General features: G+C 47.2%; 1 protein-coding gene across 1 annotated transcript in view; it reads left to right on the top strand.

Annotated features, from left to right (window-relative positions):
• Positions 1–4343: 4343 nt before the first annotated feature.
• Positions 4344–17260, top strand: part of COL6A3 (collagen type VI alpha 3 chain) — a 90373-nt gene continuing 77456 nt past the window's right edge. Inside the window, exon 1 of the mRNA XM_064286502.1 lies at positions 4344–4457. Within this exon, the coding sequence (XP_064142572.1) occupies positions 4395–4457 (63 nt within the window). The 5' untranslated portion in view covers positions 4344–4394. The remainder of the gene's footprint in view (positions 4458–17260) is intronic.

Raw genomic sequence — 17260 nt, forward strand, 5'->3', positions numbered from 1 at the left:
CAGGTTGGGGCAGTTCTTGTTGTTCTGTGTCACTTAGTCGATTTAGACTCATAGTGACCCTACTGGACACAGTAGAACTGCCCCATAGGGTTTCCTAGGCTGTAATCTTTATAGGGGAGCCCTGGTGTCACAGTGGTTAACAGTTTGTCTGCTAACCAGGAGGTCAGCAGTTTGAATCCACCAGCTGGTCCTTGGAAATCCTATGGGGGTGGTTCTACTCTGCCCTATAGGGTTGCCATGAATCAGAATCAACTCGCTGGCAACAGGTTTGGTTTGTTTTTGGTAATTGTAATGGATTGAATTTTGTCCCCTAAAAATGTATGGCAGCTTGGCTAGGCCGTGGTTCCCAGTATTATGTAATTGTCCACCATTTTGTCATCTGATGTGATTTTCCTATGTATTGTAAATCCTACCTCTAGGATGTTAATGAGGCAGGATTAGAGGCAGTTATTTTAATGGGCAGGACTCAGTCTACAGGATTAGGGTGTGTCTTAAGGCAGTCTCTTTTGAGATATAAAAGAGAGAAGTGAGCAGACATGGGGACCTTATATCACCAAGAAAGAAGCACCTGGAGCATAGTGCTTCCTTTGGATCCAACGTTGCTGCACTGAGAAACTCCTAGACCAGGAGAAGATTGATGACAAGGTCCTCCCCTAGAGCTGACACAGAGAGAAAGCCTTTCTCTGGAGCTGGCACTCTGAATTCGGACTTCTAGCCTCCTAGACTGTGAGAGAATAAACTTCCGTTTGTTAAAGCCATCCACTTGTGGTATTTCTGTTATAGCAGCACTAGATGACTAAGACAGTAATCTCTACAGGAGCAGATTGCCAGGCCTTTTCTCCTCGGAGCACTGGTGGGTTTGTACTGCTTAGCTTTCAGTTAGCAGCCCTGTGCTTTAACCATTGCACCACCAAGGCTCTTTGGGGATGATATAGAGGGCAGAAATCTGGACAAGGCACGTGTGGCCAATATAGCCCAGATTCCCAGGAGGAAAGCACTGGACTGGTCCTGGTGGTTACTGTGTCCAGTGGCCGTTCCTTCTGTGCGTGAGGACCCTGAGCCGTGGAAAGCTGAGCTGACTCGCCAAGGCCTGGGTGGACAGCAGCATAGGAGGCACCAGACCCGCATTCCCAGACTGGCCGTCAGCTTCCCTCTATGCTGCTTGAGGAGGCTTAAACCAGGCACAGAGATGGAATGAGAAATCTGAGCTGGCCTCCAGACCGTGGGGTCCAAGGAAACCTCAAACTCTCCTCTTCACTGGGGGGCCCCCGCCTCCCTCGCCTGTGCTTGCGGAGATAGTAGTATGGCCTGTATTTGCGTCTTAACTTAGAGCGGACTTGGGGTCATAGCTCCCCTCCACTGAGATGAAGCCCTACTGTCACAACAGGCAAATCTGTGAACACGATCAAGGATGCAGGTGTTTGCTGAGGACAGGCACTGTGCCGGGCTTGGCAGGCAGGCCGACAGAACGCGAGGCTCCGTCCCCTGCCCCCCCAGGCCCAACCTCTTCCAGGAGTTTGATTTTTATCTTCAAGGCAGAAATGCCCAAAGGCTGCTTTTCCTGCAAGCGCAGGGTTTAACGCACAGGGTTGTCCGTAAAACCCGGGGATGTTGCGCTGTACTGGCAAATGAAGGGATACTCGGGGACCATTTTGATAGAATGGGGTCCTTGACCGTTTCCCCTGACTTTACACCTACCCCCTCCCTGTTCTTCCCCAAGAAGAATGCAACTATCTGTCCTCTAATGAGTGATTTTGTGAAAACTTGGTGCTCTTTTCTGATGATGTGTCCAAAGTAAGTGAGTTGAAGTCTCCCTATCCTTGTTTCTCAGGGGCATTCTGGTGATATTTCACCCATCTGTCAGTTTGTGGAACTGTGGTGGCTCTCATGTTGCTGTGATGCTGGAAGCCATGCCACCAGTATTTCAGATACCAGCAGGGTCATCCATGCTGGACAGGTGTCAGGGGTTGCTTCCAGACTAAGACAGACTAGGAAGAAAGTTCTAGTAATCTCTTCCCACAAATTAGCTAATGAAACCCCGTGGAGCAATGATTAAATATTCAAGCGTAAGGTCCCTCACTGAATATGTTAAGTGTATTCATTTGGGGTGTCTATCCAGAATCCGAGGGGATTTTGTTCATGTCTGGGGGAGCCTGAATGAGAATACACCCAATAGGCCCTCCTGCAGGTAACCTTATCCTTGCTATGCTGTGCTGCTTGGGACACAAGGCTGTAGTCGACGGTTGTCTTGTTTGCAGGCAGTGTGCCCTGGAAGAATTGTTACCCCCAGTGCTGAACTTGCAAATGTGAACCAGGAACGCGGTAGTCAAAGTCCCAGTGCTCCTGGGCCCAAGTCCTCGCCTGGCCTGTGAAGGAAGGGTGCAGATGTTGGGTGAGCTGGATTTCCCACGAGGGAATATCGTCTTCCCACACTCCACACAGGCGACATCCTTCCGGACTCAGAGCCTCTCCACTTAAAGAGGAAAAAAAAAAAAAAAGACCCCAAAGTAAAATAAAACCAAACCTTTTTTTCTCTGGAGTCAATTCTGATTCACGGCAACTCAGAGTTACAGAGCAGAATTGCTCCATAGGGTTTTTTTTGGCTGTAATCTTTATGGATGCGGATTGCCAGGCCTTTCCTCCATGGAGCCCCTGGGTGGGTTCAAACTGCCAACCTTTAAGTTAGTAGACAAGTGCCACCTGGGCATCTTCCATGTAAAGGCCCAAAAAACAAAAAAACCAGACTTGTTGCTGTGAGTTGATTCTGACTCATAGCGACCCTATAGGACAGAGTAGAACTGCCCTACAGCGTTTCCAAAGAGCACCTGGTGGATTCGAACTGCTGAACTTTTGGTGAGCAGCCATAGCACTTAATCTCTATGCCACCAAGTTTTCCACAGGTAAAGGCAGTGGGCAGGAAATGCCACCATCCAGGTCTCCATCCCTGTTCCTGGGCCCAACACGCTGTGAGCTGAACCTCTGGGGGGCAGAGAAAGGCAAGGCCTTTTATGTTCGGAGCTGCAGGAAGGGGGCAGAATGTCTTTTCTTGTGGGCTGCTCCCTCTCTTCCCTGAACTTGAAGGGGATAATCTCAGGAAGGAATTTAACAGTGTAGCTCAGCTGCTAACCAAAATGTCAGCAGTTCAAATCCACTAGCTGCTCCTTGGAAATCCTATGGGCAGTTCTATTCTGTCCTATAAGGTAGCTGTGGGTTGGAGTCAACTCGATGGCAGTGGGTTTTTTTTTTTTTTTTAAACTTGGCTTTAGCAGGATCTGAAGTTGCAAGTATCCTTTAGTTGTCTCTCGGTATTTCACATTAGCAGAGTTTTCACATAGGCCACGCGATGGGAGCAGCAGCGAGAGGTTTGGGGTTGTCCAAGACTGGCGTTCCAAGCGGAGCTTGGTGACTAACCCCAGGTAGGACACTGACGATGTCACTCTCTTGGAATAATTACGTGTCATCTGTAAAATGGGACCACAATTTCATCAATCGAAAAATGACACATCTGTTTAAAAGGACAGAGTCCTGAGTGGTACGAATGGCTAACATGCTCGGCTGCTAACTGAAAGGTTGGAGGTTCGAGTCCACCCAGAGGCACCTCAGAAGAAAGGCCTGGCAGTCTACTGCTGCAAGGTCCAAAAAACCCCAAACCAAAACAGTTGCTGTCAAGTCGATTCTGTCTCATGGCAACCCCATTGTTGCAGAGTGGAACTGCCCTCCGTAGGGTTTTCAATGGCTGATTTTTTACAGAAGCATATTGACAGGCCTTTCTTCCAAGGTGCCTCTGGGGTGGATTCAAACCGACAACTGTTAGTAGCTCAGCACTTAACCGTTTTTGCCGCTAAAGGACTCCCTCTGGAAGATCACAGCCCTTGAATATCCCGTGGGGCACAGTTCTACCATGACACACGTGGGGTCACCATGAGTCGAAGTTGGACGGCTACTGGTATTTAAATTTAAAGGCACAGGGCGGCAATGTTCATGATAAAGGAGATACTGTGTGTTGAAGAGTTTTGACATTTGCAAAGCCTTGGAGAAACACAGGTTCTTACTGAAGAATTTGCTTGACACTCCAAGTAAAATAGCCGTTCTCACTCCCCTTGTTTCCTGGAGGGGGCCATTAGCCTCACAACCGGAAATGCTGTGTGCAGAACTTAAAAAAAAAAAAAAAAGACTATAGCCTCCTTTCCTTGCCCTTTCATGGCAAACAGGGCTTTGGTTAACAGGAAGCCAAGTCGATTTTAGTCGCTGTTTTTTAATATTTGAAAGGGGAGACTATGAGAAGTCTTGATTCAGAAACTTCAAGAAGAGCTGGAAGGGTGTGGTGCGGGTGGAGGGGGACCGCATTTCCTGTTTTCCTTTCAGCTGGTGTTGGAAAACATCGCAGGAAAACCATGGAGACCCACGAAGAAATTCCAAACTTCATTCCCTCTGCCACCAGGGGCCCAGGCCAAAAGGTGACGAGGCGAAGTGGTGGCTTCTTTTTTTTTTTTTTTTTAGGAGTAGAGGTTTGCAGGAGCCCAGCTAAGCGCTTGTAGGTTGAAGACAGCACACAGAGGGTGACATCAGCCTGCAGCAGGGGCCAGGAGCAACAGAGCGAGGGAGTCTGGTTCTCATTTACAGTTTGGGTCGGTCTGCAGTGAGGAGGGGGAGAGGAGGGCAGGGGCGGGGAGGCGGAGGAGGAGCTGGAGGAAGCCCTGACTGTACCCCTGGACCCTGTCCAGTCAGGAGCTCAGTCCTCTACCAAAGGCACTCAGTCCTCCAGGACTCCAGCCTCCTGCAGGGACTGCCAGGAAGCCTTCCTCCTCTGCTCTTGGGGTCCCTCTGCTTTGGTGGAGAAACAACAGGGAGAGAAGAGGCTCAGAGAGTGGGGAAAAATATGCATCAGATTCCCACATAATTTAAATCTGGAAGTCCCGGGACATCGAATTCTTCACATTTGCTCAGGTAAGTGCCGGTCCCCACGCTGTTCTCCAAGGCTTGCGGCAAGTAGGAAATCCTTTCAGCCCCAGGTGGCCGCTTCTAGGTGGTTTTAGCAACTCTGTTAGAGTCCTTTCTGCCCATGGTTTAGGTCTCTGGAAGATTCTGCTGATTTTTCTTTCTCAGTTTGTGGCAACTGGCTTAAGACCACGGTTTGCCTAAGAGAATCAGCTGGTTTATTGCTGTAGGCGCCGTGAGCTGCCCAGACTCCTCCAGGCTTTCCTGGGTCTGACGGCAACGCTTTTCGCCTCGTGATTTATTGGGAGTCATTCCCTTCTTCTAAAGCTCAGTTGCAATCTGCTTGGTTTGAAAAGGGTCTTTGCCGAGGAACGCGAGGGCTATCTGTAGAGCAGCTACATTCGGAGATTTTCTGGGCTCTCTGAGTGGGGTGTCAGGTCAGGGTGTATCAGGCGGATTTTTATGCCCTGGGCCACCCATGGCAAGGGCTGGGGAGCAGCCCTGAGCTTTCGTGGGGCTGGGTGACTCTGGCGCCAGGCTCAGGACCAAGTCAAATGTTACTCAGTAATCACCACCAGGGTTTCGTTTTTTAGGAGCCTGAAGGCACTGTTGGAGTCAGTCCTTTGGGGTTTCTGAAAAGAGCTGCAGGGCTCAGAGGAGAAGGAATTTGGTGATTGGGCGGCCTGCCTAGCAGACGAGGCTGGGCCTCTGGGGACTTGGGGCTGGCCTGTGCTGCCAGGTATGAGGCTGATGCCAAGCTGGGAGGCCCCGGGCTGTTCCCCGCTGGGAGGGCAGAACTGGGGTCGCATCTGCTGGGAGTGGGGGGGTGTAGGGTGGGGAGCTGGTCCTTCTTGGGGCATGGGAGAGGTGCCAGCCTTTTTGGGGACCTGGTACAATGGTCTGCTGTGATAAAAGATGGACTGGGATGGGTGGGGTCACTGGGGGGGGGTCTAGTTGGAGCACTGGGAAGTGGTAGAAGAAAAGTCAGCATTTCAGAGCCTGCAGAGCAGTAGAGGCTGATATGAGCCCCAAGGCCAATCTCTGATCATAAGGGAGTGTCCTCACCCAGTGGGAATATAGGGACGTTGGCCCACATCAGCAACCTCTACCCGCAGCCAACGCTAGATGAGGACCTGAGAATCTCGGAGCTGCGAGCGTGCTCAAAGCTCATGTGTACAGGTTACTCCCAACCTGGGAGCCCCCACCTTTCCAGGGCCCCACTCTCAGAACTTCCAAAAACCAAACGGAAATGTATCCTTTGCTCTTAGCTGAAATGATCCTGAAGCACGGTGGGCTTCTGTTGAGATTATTGGAACTTCTGGGTTCTTTGGTGGGCTAAAGGCAACAAAGACGTTCTTGGTTGGAAGCCACTGGTGTAGTACCTCCCTGGTTTTAAAGACGAAGATCCAGAGGGTCAGAGGTGCTGAATTACTTGGCCACAGTCCCAGAACTGGTAGGTGGCTGAGTGGCAGTGATGTCAGTTACTATTGCAGGGGGGCCCAGAGCAGGTCAGTTAGTGACAGGGAAGCCCAAACTAGTTCACATCTAGACTTGGAACGTGATATTTGATTTGTCCCTGAAGTTAATTTTCCCCTAGGACGCTCTATTAAAAGTAAGGTGAAATTTAGTTGACACTCCCTAACGGCATACCCACTAATAGAAGAAGGGTCGGGCACGCGGGCTAGACCATGGCAACAGAGTGTTGCTGCTTGACCAGGATAACAGAGGGTTTATCCATTCTTCAGGCCACCTCTGGGGTCTAGGGGCCCAAGCTGGGACCTGAGTGTTGTGTCGTTCTGGTGTGGGCTTGTTGCAGAGGGTAAAGGCATGGGGGTGAGGAGGAGGGGGCTTTGGTAGAAATTCAGGACATAAGAACAGCCATGGGGTCTTGATATCTTTTTTTGTTTAGGCTTATTTATTTTTCTCTTTTCCTCACTCATAGCAAGGACAGAGATAGTGGAAGACCATTAAGAGGTGGGGAAGAGGGTTTGGCAAAAGAAGTCCAAAGCTGGGGTGAAGTGTAGCTATCCTGGCTTTTTCCTATCAGCCAATGGGAGGGTGCGGCCACCATACCTTCCTGGGAGATGGCTGCAGAAATTTCTAGAATGCCGACCCTTGGCCAGGGCTTCTCTCTGACTTGGGAGGGGCACATGTTCCATGGCACCATGGTTGTGGCACTCAGGTGATGGGATATGTGGCAAAAGTCCAAATTCGCCTCTTCGTGATATTTTTGAAATGCACTAAGCGTCTTTCTGAGTGGGCTTGCTCTTTCTCTCCGCTCTTCCCTTTGCAGTAGCCCCCCCTTATCTGCGAGGGATATGTTCCAAGGCCCCCCATGGATGCCTGAAACCAAGGATAATATCCAACCCTACATACGCTATTATGGTATACATACGTAGCAGTGATAAAGTCTAACTTATAAGTTAGGTACAGTCAGAGGTTAGCAACAATAACTAATAGTAAAATATCATCAAACTATACACTTACAACTATATGCTGTAGTGAAAGTTAGGAGAGTGTGGTGGTCCCTGTGAGGGATGGGGCAGGACGGTACAAGATTTCATCAGGTTACCAACGTAACATTTTCAGACTGGGTTGAACTCAGGTAAATGAAACCACAGGAGGCAGAACCATGGATGAGGGGGCGGCTACTGTGCTTCCAAGGCACCTAGGGTTCGTTGCTTCTCACTTTCACTTCATAAGTGTTCTGACTTTTACATATTAGAATTTAATATGCCGCTGATGACAAAATGATGTCCCTGGGGGCTATACATGGTGAACATGCTCGACTGATAACCGAAAGGTTGGCGTTCGAGTCCACTCAGAGGTGCCTCGTAAGAAAGGCCTGGCTATGTACTTCTGGAAAATCAGCCATTAAAACCCTGTGGAGCACTCTGACACACGTGGGGTCTCCATGAGTTAAAGTCGACTCAAAGGCAATTTTTTTTTTTTGATGATAAAATAGAAAGAAATCCCTCTATTCAGTTGGGTTATTATTTGTGTTTTCAATGAGTCTTTCCATCCTGACTTTACTTGTGGGTTAGGAGTCTACAGACACCCATACTGGAAGCCAGATTGAAGCGAGGCCTCCTTCCTTATTGAAAGTTCACCTACTTCATTGCTCAGTGTTCAGACAACTGGGTAGAGTGCCCTCGTTAGCAGCGATCTGTGTCGCCAGCCACTTTTATGTGAAATTCCACATTTGGCCTTTAAAATCCACCGGTAATAACGGATTCTGCCGCGTTCGAGTTTCTTGCTGTCATGATAATATCATCAGCCAAAAGTTTTATTTGACAAGCAGTTTTGTCATTTCTCCTTTTGGAGGGAGATGAGTATCCCGTATCTCCTGGGGAAGAACTGGGGGCTGTTTCCCTGTCTGGGTGGAAGGTTCTGGACCGCAGGCGACTTTTCCACAGTGACTCCACAGGAAATTTTCAGTGGTGTCTTAGCTGGAAAAGCAGGCGGTGAAAACCACCCCACTACTCCATAAATAACTGACAATTTGAGGAGTGGGCTGGGATTTAAAAAACCCCAAAAACCCTATTAGTAGCTCTAGCTAAGGAAATGAAAGCCCAAGAGAATTCCATGTGAGTGGGACCAGGGCGGTTCTCTTCATTCCCCTATTTCTACGTGTGTTTTCTCTGTAAAAATGTAAAACTCCTGGGAGACAATCCTAGCCTTAAAGAGAAAGACACGGTTTACCTCTCTAAAAGCAAGGAAAATGCGGATCTCGGCCTCAAGGAGCACACCCAGCGTCCTCATTTTCGGAGGGAAAAGCTGTTCGGGAAATCCTTATGCTAATTTAGGAAATATAAGTTTAATACTTTGTGATGTCACACTTCTGTTTTGGCACAGAGATGAAATTTTGAGCAGCACATTCACTCCAGGAGAGTCAGCTCTGGGAGTGCAGTGTGGCTCTATGTCCCCTAGAGGGCAGTGTATCCCTCCAAGCTCCAGAAAAATCTCGAAAGGAGTTTGCTGGGAGTCTCCCCAGATGGAGTTTCAGGGTTTGCAGCCAGTTAGCTAATGTTCCTCTCCAGGAGCCCCGACCTTGATGCTGTTTCAATTGATTGATTCTTTCTTTTTTTTTTTTTTTCCCATGGCTGTTCATAACACCGTTGTTGTTGGGTGCCATCAAACTGAATCTGACTCATAGAGACCCCATAGGACACAGAAGAACTGCCCCATAGGGTTTCCTAAGCTGTTATCTTTATGGAAATAGATTGCCAGGCCTTTCTCCTGCAGAACCACTGGGTGGGTTCGAATTGCCAACCTTTCTGTTAGCCTCCGAGTGCTAACCATTGTGCCACCAGGGCTCTGTGGTCATAATATTAGATGTGGACACACGCTTAAAGTTTTGCTTTTTTCTGTGCTCAGATACGAATACATCTGAGATGAAATTGTGCCTTGAAATGAGACATTCTTCGCTACAGAACAATTGTGCATCAAGGGCATGAAGCAGTTGAGAACTTCCGAGGGGGGCGTTTTATCCGCATCTAATAACGGCTTCAGCTGACCACAGTGGGTGCTTTGGAACCAAGGCAAGGTTGTCTATGCATGCCTGCTGCGTCCATGCAGAAATTCTGAATTTTAGGACTGGAAGGATGTTAACGGCGACTGATCCAGTAACCCTCAAGCTTTGCACTACCTGTCCTTTGCTATTTCCCTTACTAGACAACTTCCTTTAACATATTTTCAAAAAGACATTCACACAAACTATAATTGTGGCTATCCCATTTTTCCTATTTGTTAGTAAAAACATATATAACTGACCCTCATATTTCCGACCGTTACCTGATAGAATTCTGAGCTACAGAATTCCAGCTCAGGGCAAAGAATATCAACATTTTAGCCGGTCTGTCGACTCCCATATTCATTTAAGCTTAACAAGTACCAGTGTGTTCCACTGCCCTGTGTTTGGGGTCAGGAGGGAGAAAGGGACAAAAATGACTAAGACGCAGTCCTTGCTCTTCTAGTTGGCAAACCTGATTTCCCTTTGGCTATTAGGTCACTGGGTGGCACAAATGATTTGTGCTCCACCACTAACCTAAGGTTGGCAGGTCAAACCCACCCAGCGGCACTGTGGAAGAAAGGCCTGGAGACCTGTTTCCATAAAGATGTCAGCCACAGAGACCCTGTGGAACGGTTTGACTTTGTAACACAGGGAGTCACTGAGAGTCAGAATCGGTTCAGTGGCAATGGGCTTGTTTGTTTGTTTGTTTGTGTATTTGAAATATTGAATTCTTTCTCCAGGCCCTTTATACGTCAAGGGAAGAAACGGAGTCCAGAAAAGTGCATTACTGGTTCAAGGTCACAGTGCTTGTAGTAGACGGACGCAAACCCAATGTTTCTGAATGTTCCTCTAACACAGTCTAATGTTTCAAACATAATGCACTCGATAGGCTGACACCTGGTACGCATACATTAAAAGGAGGGGGAACGGGTACAAGCCTTTAAAAGTACATTTTAGAGTATTGTGTGCAGAAAAGCACTTCTCTACACGCATCAGTCTTCTTTGGAGTAGTAAATTTTAACTTTACTTAGCAGAGGGGTAATTGTTAAAAAAAAAAAAAAACTGGAAAGGAAAAGAAAAATAAAACAAATACTCAACGTTCTGCCAAACCCTCTCCCAAAGGCAAATTGCTCGTCTTTGTCAGGGATCTGGTTGCATTTAGCACAGACTTCTGTTGCTGCTCTCTTGAATTCTAAGTCTCAGGAAATTCAGAGAAACAGTTAATAGTTTGGAGAGACCAGAGACAGTACACTGGGGAATATGTCTGTGAACTCACCCCCATTTGGGCTATACATTTGGTATTCATAGACCTGGGACATCAGGATTTGGCCCCTGGAAGGAAGAGCTCAGGAATCGGTTTAATTTCAAAACTGAAAATTGAACAGCAGCTGGAGATGACTCAGGTCTCCTGGGAAGCCATTCCAGGAAGCTGGTTTTGACTTCCAGAATCTTCATTAGTTGATTCAGCAGCCTGGTGCAGGCACCCAGAGCTGGAGCCAGCTCAAATAAGCCCACAGATTGCACTAAGTCCCCAGAGGGCACCAGGGGGCTCCTGTGTCTAAAAGGGAGGCAGGCATCCCAGGGTAACAGAAGAAAGCAGTAGCAGAAATGCTGCCTGTCAGAGTATGGGACAGCTATCTTTACTGCACCACTGATAACAACGTGGCCGGGAGAGGTTAACTGACCATTACTGAGACAGACAGTAAAAACAAAAAACCCATTGCTGTCAAGTCAATTCCAACTCATAGCGACCCTATAGGACAGAGTGGAACTGCTCCATAGGGTTTCCAAGGGGAGCTGGTAGATTTGAACTGCTGACCTTTTGGTTAGCAGCCATAGTGCTTAACCACTTTGCCACTGTTCCCAGGATATTTTACCAACTCCAGCGTCAATGAAATTTTATAAGATGTGTCAACTTAATTTTTTTAAATCACGATTTTAAATAATTTTCTATACTTGACCCCTACATGGTCACTATGAGTCAGAATCGACTTGATGGCAACGGGTACACTTGACTGGAAGAGCCTGGATGGCAAAAGTATTTTGCCCTTAGCTGCTAACCTAAAGGTTGGCAGCTGGAACCCACCCAGGGGCTCCGCAGAAGAGCTTGTCGACCTGCTTCCGTAAAGATTACAGCCAAGAAAAATCTTCGGAACCATTCTACGCTGTAACACACGGGGGTTGCCACGAGCTGGGGGCCGACTTGACAGCAACTAACAACATCATATACATTGCCTTCGAGTTAGTTTTTCCGACTCATACTCACCCTGTAGGACAGAGTAGAACTGCCCCATAGGGTTTCCAAGGAGCGCCTGGTGGATTCGAACTGCTGACCTTTTGGTTAGCGGCCAAGTTCTTAACTACTGTACCACCAGGGCTCCCAAAAACAACATACTAGATTACAAATCAGACTGGAAATCAAGCACAAATACTTCATTTTTCTTTACAATGTGAGAACATTTGGCCACTTCGCTTTAACGGTCGTACCACGGCTTTGGCGAGGTCGTCAGCACTGAAGTCAGGGGTTAAACAGGAGGAGACGGGAGAGCCGCGGAGCACGAATCCAGATCTGGCATCATCGTGTGTCATGGGGCTGGAATGGAAGTGCGATTGTGCAATTTCTTTTGAAGCATTTTTTTTTTTTTTTAATGCGCTCTCTTCCTTAACGTTAAGGCTGGTCTGGTTTCCTCCTAACGTTTATAATTAGTGATGTTAGTGGGGACAGAGTCTTGTCTGGCTGCCATGCAAGCAAGAGTTGAAAAATACTTCTTACATTTGCACCGTGGAGTTAGAGCTTCTCAGACTACAGCAGACGTGGGACATTCTGCTTGATGGCTATTACCCCGGACCTTAGGAACACATTTTTAGAAGGAATTTCCAAATATCTGGGCCGTTAATCTGGAGGTTCTTAAAGCTGCCGTTTTAGCCGTTGCTGCTGAGTCAGTTCCGACTTATGGCGACTCCATGTGTTACAAAGGTGAATGGCTCCGTAGGGTTTTCTTGGCTGTAGTCTTTACAGAAGCAGATCGCCAGGCCTTTCTTCCTCAGTGCGGCGAGTGGGTTTGAACTGCCAACCTTTTGGTTAGCGGCTGTACTCGAACCGTTTGTGCCACCCAGGGACTTTTTGCCTTTGTAGGGGAAAGAAAACTAACCTTTGAGGAGCAAAGACCTTGAGGCCAGGCACTGTGCTCAGAACATTCCCATGTTATCTCAGTGATGAAGGAGGCGAATGGCTAGGGGATGTCCAAGCCCTCTCTTCCTGTATTATTTTATGGTAATACAGGAGCTGCTGAAAAGGCATCGTTTTATTTGATTTTACCAGGAAGAGATGAAATACCTAAACGGCACCTGGCAGCAAGGCCAAGTCAGGGAAGCTCACCACGCTTGCACAGGCAGAGTTTTAAAAACATTCTGATTCTGAGTCAAACTGGCTATTGTTTACAGGTATTTGCACACTGCCGATCTTATTCTGCCTTTGAGTATTTTCATGGGATAGTAATTTGATGTAGGAGTTGTAAAATGAAACAATAAAAAACCTAGTTTCAGATGCATTTCTTTAGAGTGTTTCCAAATACTTTTCTTCTGAGGATTTTCCAAAGACCTCTCGAATGGCAATGGCCCATGAGATCCCCCAGCCTCCTTCCCTAAATGGAGGATCTAATAAATCCTCTGAATTTCCTCCTTGAGGAATGAATGGGCACCCCTTTCCCACGATCCAGGCAAGAAAGGGGAGAAAGTGGGGTGCTTCCATTCTTGCCACCAACGGCTGAATGAGTGCTGCCAACTTAAGACCCCCAGGGTTTACAGAATGCAATTCTTCCCACTTCCTGGGAGGTACGTGGTGGCTCTTTTGCTGTGGTCTTGACTATTTTTGCAGCCCCCGTTTAAAACTGAGCTCGTAAGAGAAGTCCCAGAACGTGATAGGGGAACAGCCTGCTCTTAAAAGACCAAATAAATGACTTCAAAATGGGCCCTCTGGATGCATTTAAGCCTTTGTTTCAAAATTATTTCCTTGTGTGCATGTGTGTCTCTCTTTCTTAAAAAAAAAAAAAAAAAAAGATTTCCAGACGTGGAAAATGAAAGGCTTTTGAATCATAGGCTTAATGAAAACTAATTTCACAGGGTTGCCGAATAGCTTGGGAAAGCCTTTGGGATATGAACTGAATAGGATTTCAAAAGAAGGACCACGTAGGGCAAATTTTGTAATAAGAGGTATCTTTTAAAATTCCAAGTAGACAGCTACAAAATGGAAAAAGGCACGTCTCAAATCCTTTTAGAATGAAGCCGAGCAAAAAAATAGGTAAATAAAAAGGGATGAACAATGCTGAGTAGAAAGATAAGAATGAAAACTTAATGAGTCCTATTATTGGCTCTGCTGCCTCTGGGTTGGAGAATATAGACTAAAAAGCAACACATGACTCCACCCAGCCTAAGAGTCTCAAGCAGCCAATTCTGACTTCTTTTTCCGTCTATGAATGAATAGGCCATCAGACAGTCAGATTCTGTCAACACAGGCTCTGTGGTTTGTCACCACCAAGGAAGTCTATTTCTTCCCCCAAAGACATGGGAGTTTCCTTGAGATTGGGGCCAAATCCTACATAATCTCTAGGGTTTCCTGGGCTTCGTCCCATACTTAGGCTTTAGAATCACAGACATGGGCTGGGATTCTGGTTTGTTCTTGAACTATCTATGTGACCTTAGGCAAATCACTTTGCCTCACCTGGGTTCAAATTCCCAGGTAGGAAATGGAGGAAAGAGTAGCCAATGGGTTGTAGGGAGGCCTGCATGAAATCCCACCTCTGGAGATTAGAGCTGAAAAAATATGACCTGTGCCGCCTTGTCTCTCTTTCTTTGGCCAGCTGGGTGGAGAGAATGTGTGCGTGTGGAGAGGGGAGGGAAGGTGGCTACCTCAACTTCCTTTTATTAAAATGGACAAGACAGGTGATCTTTTGGGGAAATGGTGTTTGACAGCTTTCAATAAACTAAATGAAAAACTTCTCCAAAATTCACTGCCAGAAAATTCAGTCTTGTAAATTGGGACTCCAAGACATGACAAATGGTAGAATAGGCTTGATTGAAAAGCACTATGTTAGCAATTAGGTATTCAACAGCTGGGCTAGGGGCTCTTGAGCCACAGGACTGGAAGGAAAAGGTGTGTGTAGCCCAAGGTATTTGTCCTACCTGAGAATCAGCTCAAGCAAGCCATGAGTGTTGATTAGTCATGGTGGAGCCTGGAAGTCTCGTCGTCCCACAGGCGTCCTTTCTGCTCTTCTTTTTCAGAATTTCAAGAGTGCCTCTCTTCTCCCCTCCCTCAGCTATCCTCTTCTGTCTCCTCCCCTCCTCCCCTCTTCCTCTCCTTTCTTCCTCACCCCTCTTCTCTCCCTTCCTGTCCCTCCCCTCCTTTCCCCCCTCTTCCCAAAACCTGGGTGGACTTTGGAAAAGATTATTCCTGTTCACTATATGTTTATTTCCCTACTTTGTGTCCAAATGGACACAATTCGGGGGCTACCCTTTTAAAGGTTAATGTCTTAGAAATAAAAATCCTTACATATGATTTTCAACCAATTAAAAATTCATTTCCCTTAGAGAATGGTTGAAGTCAGTAAGCAGTGGCCTAGAAAGACAGTATCAATTTCACGCTATTACGATTTAAATTTTACTGGGCTGTGCAAACAGTGATCCTGCTTGACCTCTGACTGAAAGTTTGGAGAATCGAATCTACCCGGAAAGGCCTGGAGATCTACCTTTGAAAAAAATCAGCCATCAAAAGCCCTGTGGAACACAGTTCCACTCTGACACACATGGGGCTGCCTTGAGTTGGAGCTGACTCAATGCAAACTGTTTCTTTTTATTCCTGATAAAAAAATCTGATGTTAGATTTAGAGAAAAGAATCAAGGGTAGCACATATACAATGCATTCTTACATTATTCTAAAGTGTAGATCATCAATTCACTGAGGACCAAATCAACACCTGTTGCCATCGAGTCGCTTTCAACTCATAGAAACCCTATAGGGCAAAGTAGAACTGCCCCATAGGGTTTCCAAGGCTGTAATCTTTACGGAAACCTACTGCCACATCTCTCTCCCATGGAGCTGCTGGTGGGTTTGAACCATTGACCTTTTGCTTAGCAGCTGAGCGCTTAACCACTGCACCACCAAAGCTCCTTTTTGGTCAAATAAGTAAAGGAAAAACAACCTTCCAGCGTTATTACATCGATATTACTTAGTTACTCTCTCCTGTTGCTGTCAAGTGGATTCTGACTCTTAGGGACCCTATACGACAGAGCAGAACTTCCCCATAGGGTTTCTAAGGCTGTAATCTTCATGGAAGCAGACTGCCATGTCTTTCTCCCATAGAGCAGCTGGTGGGTTCAGACTGCTGGCCTTTTGGGTAGCAGTCAAGCAAGTCTCCTTAACTGACACACACACAAAATCACAGTGCATTTGCTTTTGAGATTTTAAAGATAAACTCAGGCCTGGGTCTAGCAGAGTGGAAGAGGGAAGGGAAGGCTCCATGGAAGGTCTGGAAGATTCCCAAGTAGAGCATGGGCCCAAGGGATTCCTAGAGGGAGAATGGGGCAGTGTGGCGGCTGTGGGCAAGGCAGGCCTTCCACAGCGTAGGTGGCCGACCAGCCAGCCGAGCAGAGCCAGTCAAACAGTGGGTCTTTACACTGCCTACAGGGGGTGCTGTGAGCACTGACCTGGCTGGGATTTGGCTAGGACTTGGAGGCACTGTCACACCAAAGCATCGCAAGTTGAAGACGTCTCTTCTAGATTGCACATATCAGTGTCCAACAAGGGTAGACCATTCAAGCCAAGAAGACTGGATGGTTTTTTTGCAATGTTGGTGTTATCACGACTCTCTGCCCCTGCACAGCAGAAAGAAATGTTCTTCTGATGACTGGCCTACTGAATGTCATTATAACTGCACTTCTGTCTCACTACTGATAAATTTCCAAGAAAAAGCTGTATTGATAGGTGGTTCCATTTTAGCCCCTGACGTCATGTCATCAAGCTCTCTTCAGCCACAGGATACCTTAGTTTCATCACAGGCAATACTTTTTGTTGACTTTCCTTGGAAGTCCAAAGCCACAAGTAGGTCTTGGAATTCATCCCCTTCTGTGTGGTTTTATCTTTCTCTACCCCACTGATTTTGGCAGGCCAGGCATAGGGCCCACTCTCTGTGTCCCTCCCCTTTTCACCACTGGGCCACAGATTTCAACTCCGGATCTTCCTCCTTCTAGGCCTGATCTCAGGCTTGCTGTTGTTGTCAGGTGTTGTGGAGTCAGCTCCAACTCCTGGCAATTCCATGCATAACAAAGCGAAAAGTTGCCTGGTCCTGTGCCATCCTCACAATTGTTGCTATGTTTGAGCTCATTGTTGCAGCCACCGTGTCAGTCCATCTTGTTGAAGGTCATCCTCTTTTTCGCTGACCCTCTACTTTACCAAGCATGATGTCCTTCTCCGGAGATTGGTCCCCTCTTATGACGAGTCCAAAGTAAACCAGATGAAGTCCAGCCATCCTTGTTTCTAAGGAGCATTGTGGCTGTACTTCCTCCAAGATTGATTTGTTTATTCTTCTGGCAGCCCATAGTGTATTTAGTATACAGACAGACATCGATATATCAATATATACAGACATTTGCAAACCCTGTGGCCTGGGTCAGGTAGAGACTTGGGCAGGTGGAGATACCTTAAGCTGGTGCTTCAGAGCAACAAGAGTTTAGTGAGCTCAGATCTAGGAATGGGCAGCCCACCGCTCCCAAACTGTGTTCCGTGCAGTCAGTCTCATGAGATGCCAATAGGTA

Source organism: Loxodonta africana, chromosome 6 (assembly GCF_030014295.1).
Source record: "Loxodonta africana isolate mLoxAfr1 chromosome 6, mLoxAfr1.hap2, whole genome shotgun sequence".
NCBI lineage: Eukaryota > Metazoa > Chordata > Mammalia > Proboscidea > Elephantidae > Loxodonta > Loxodonta africana.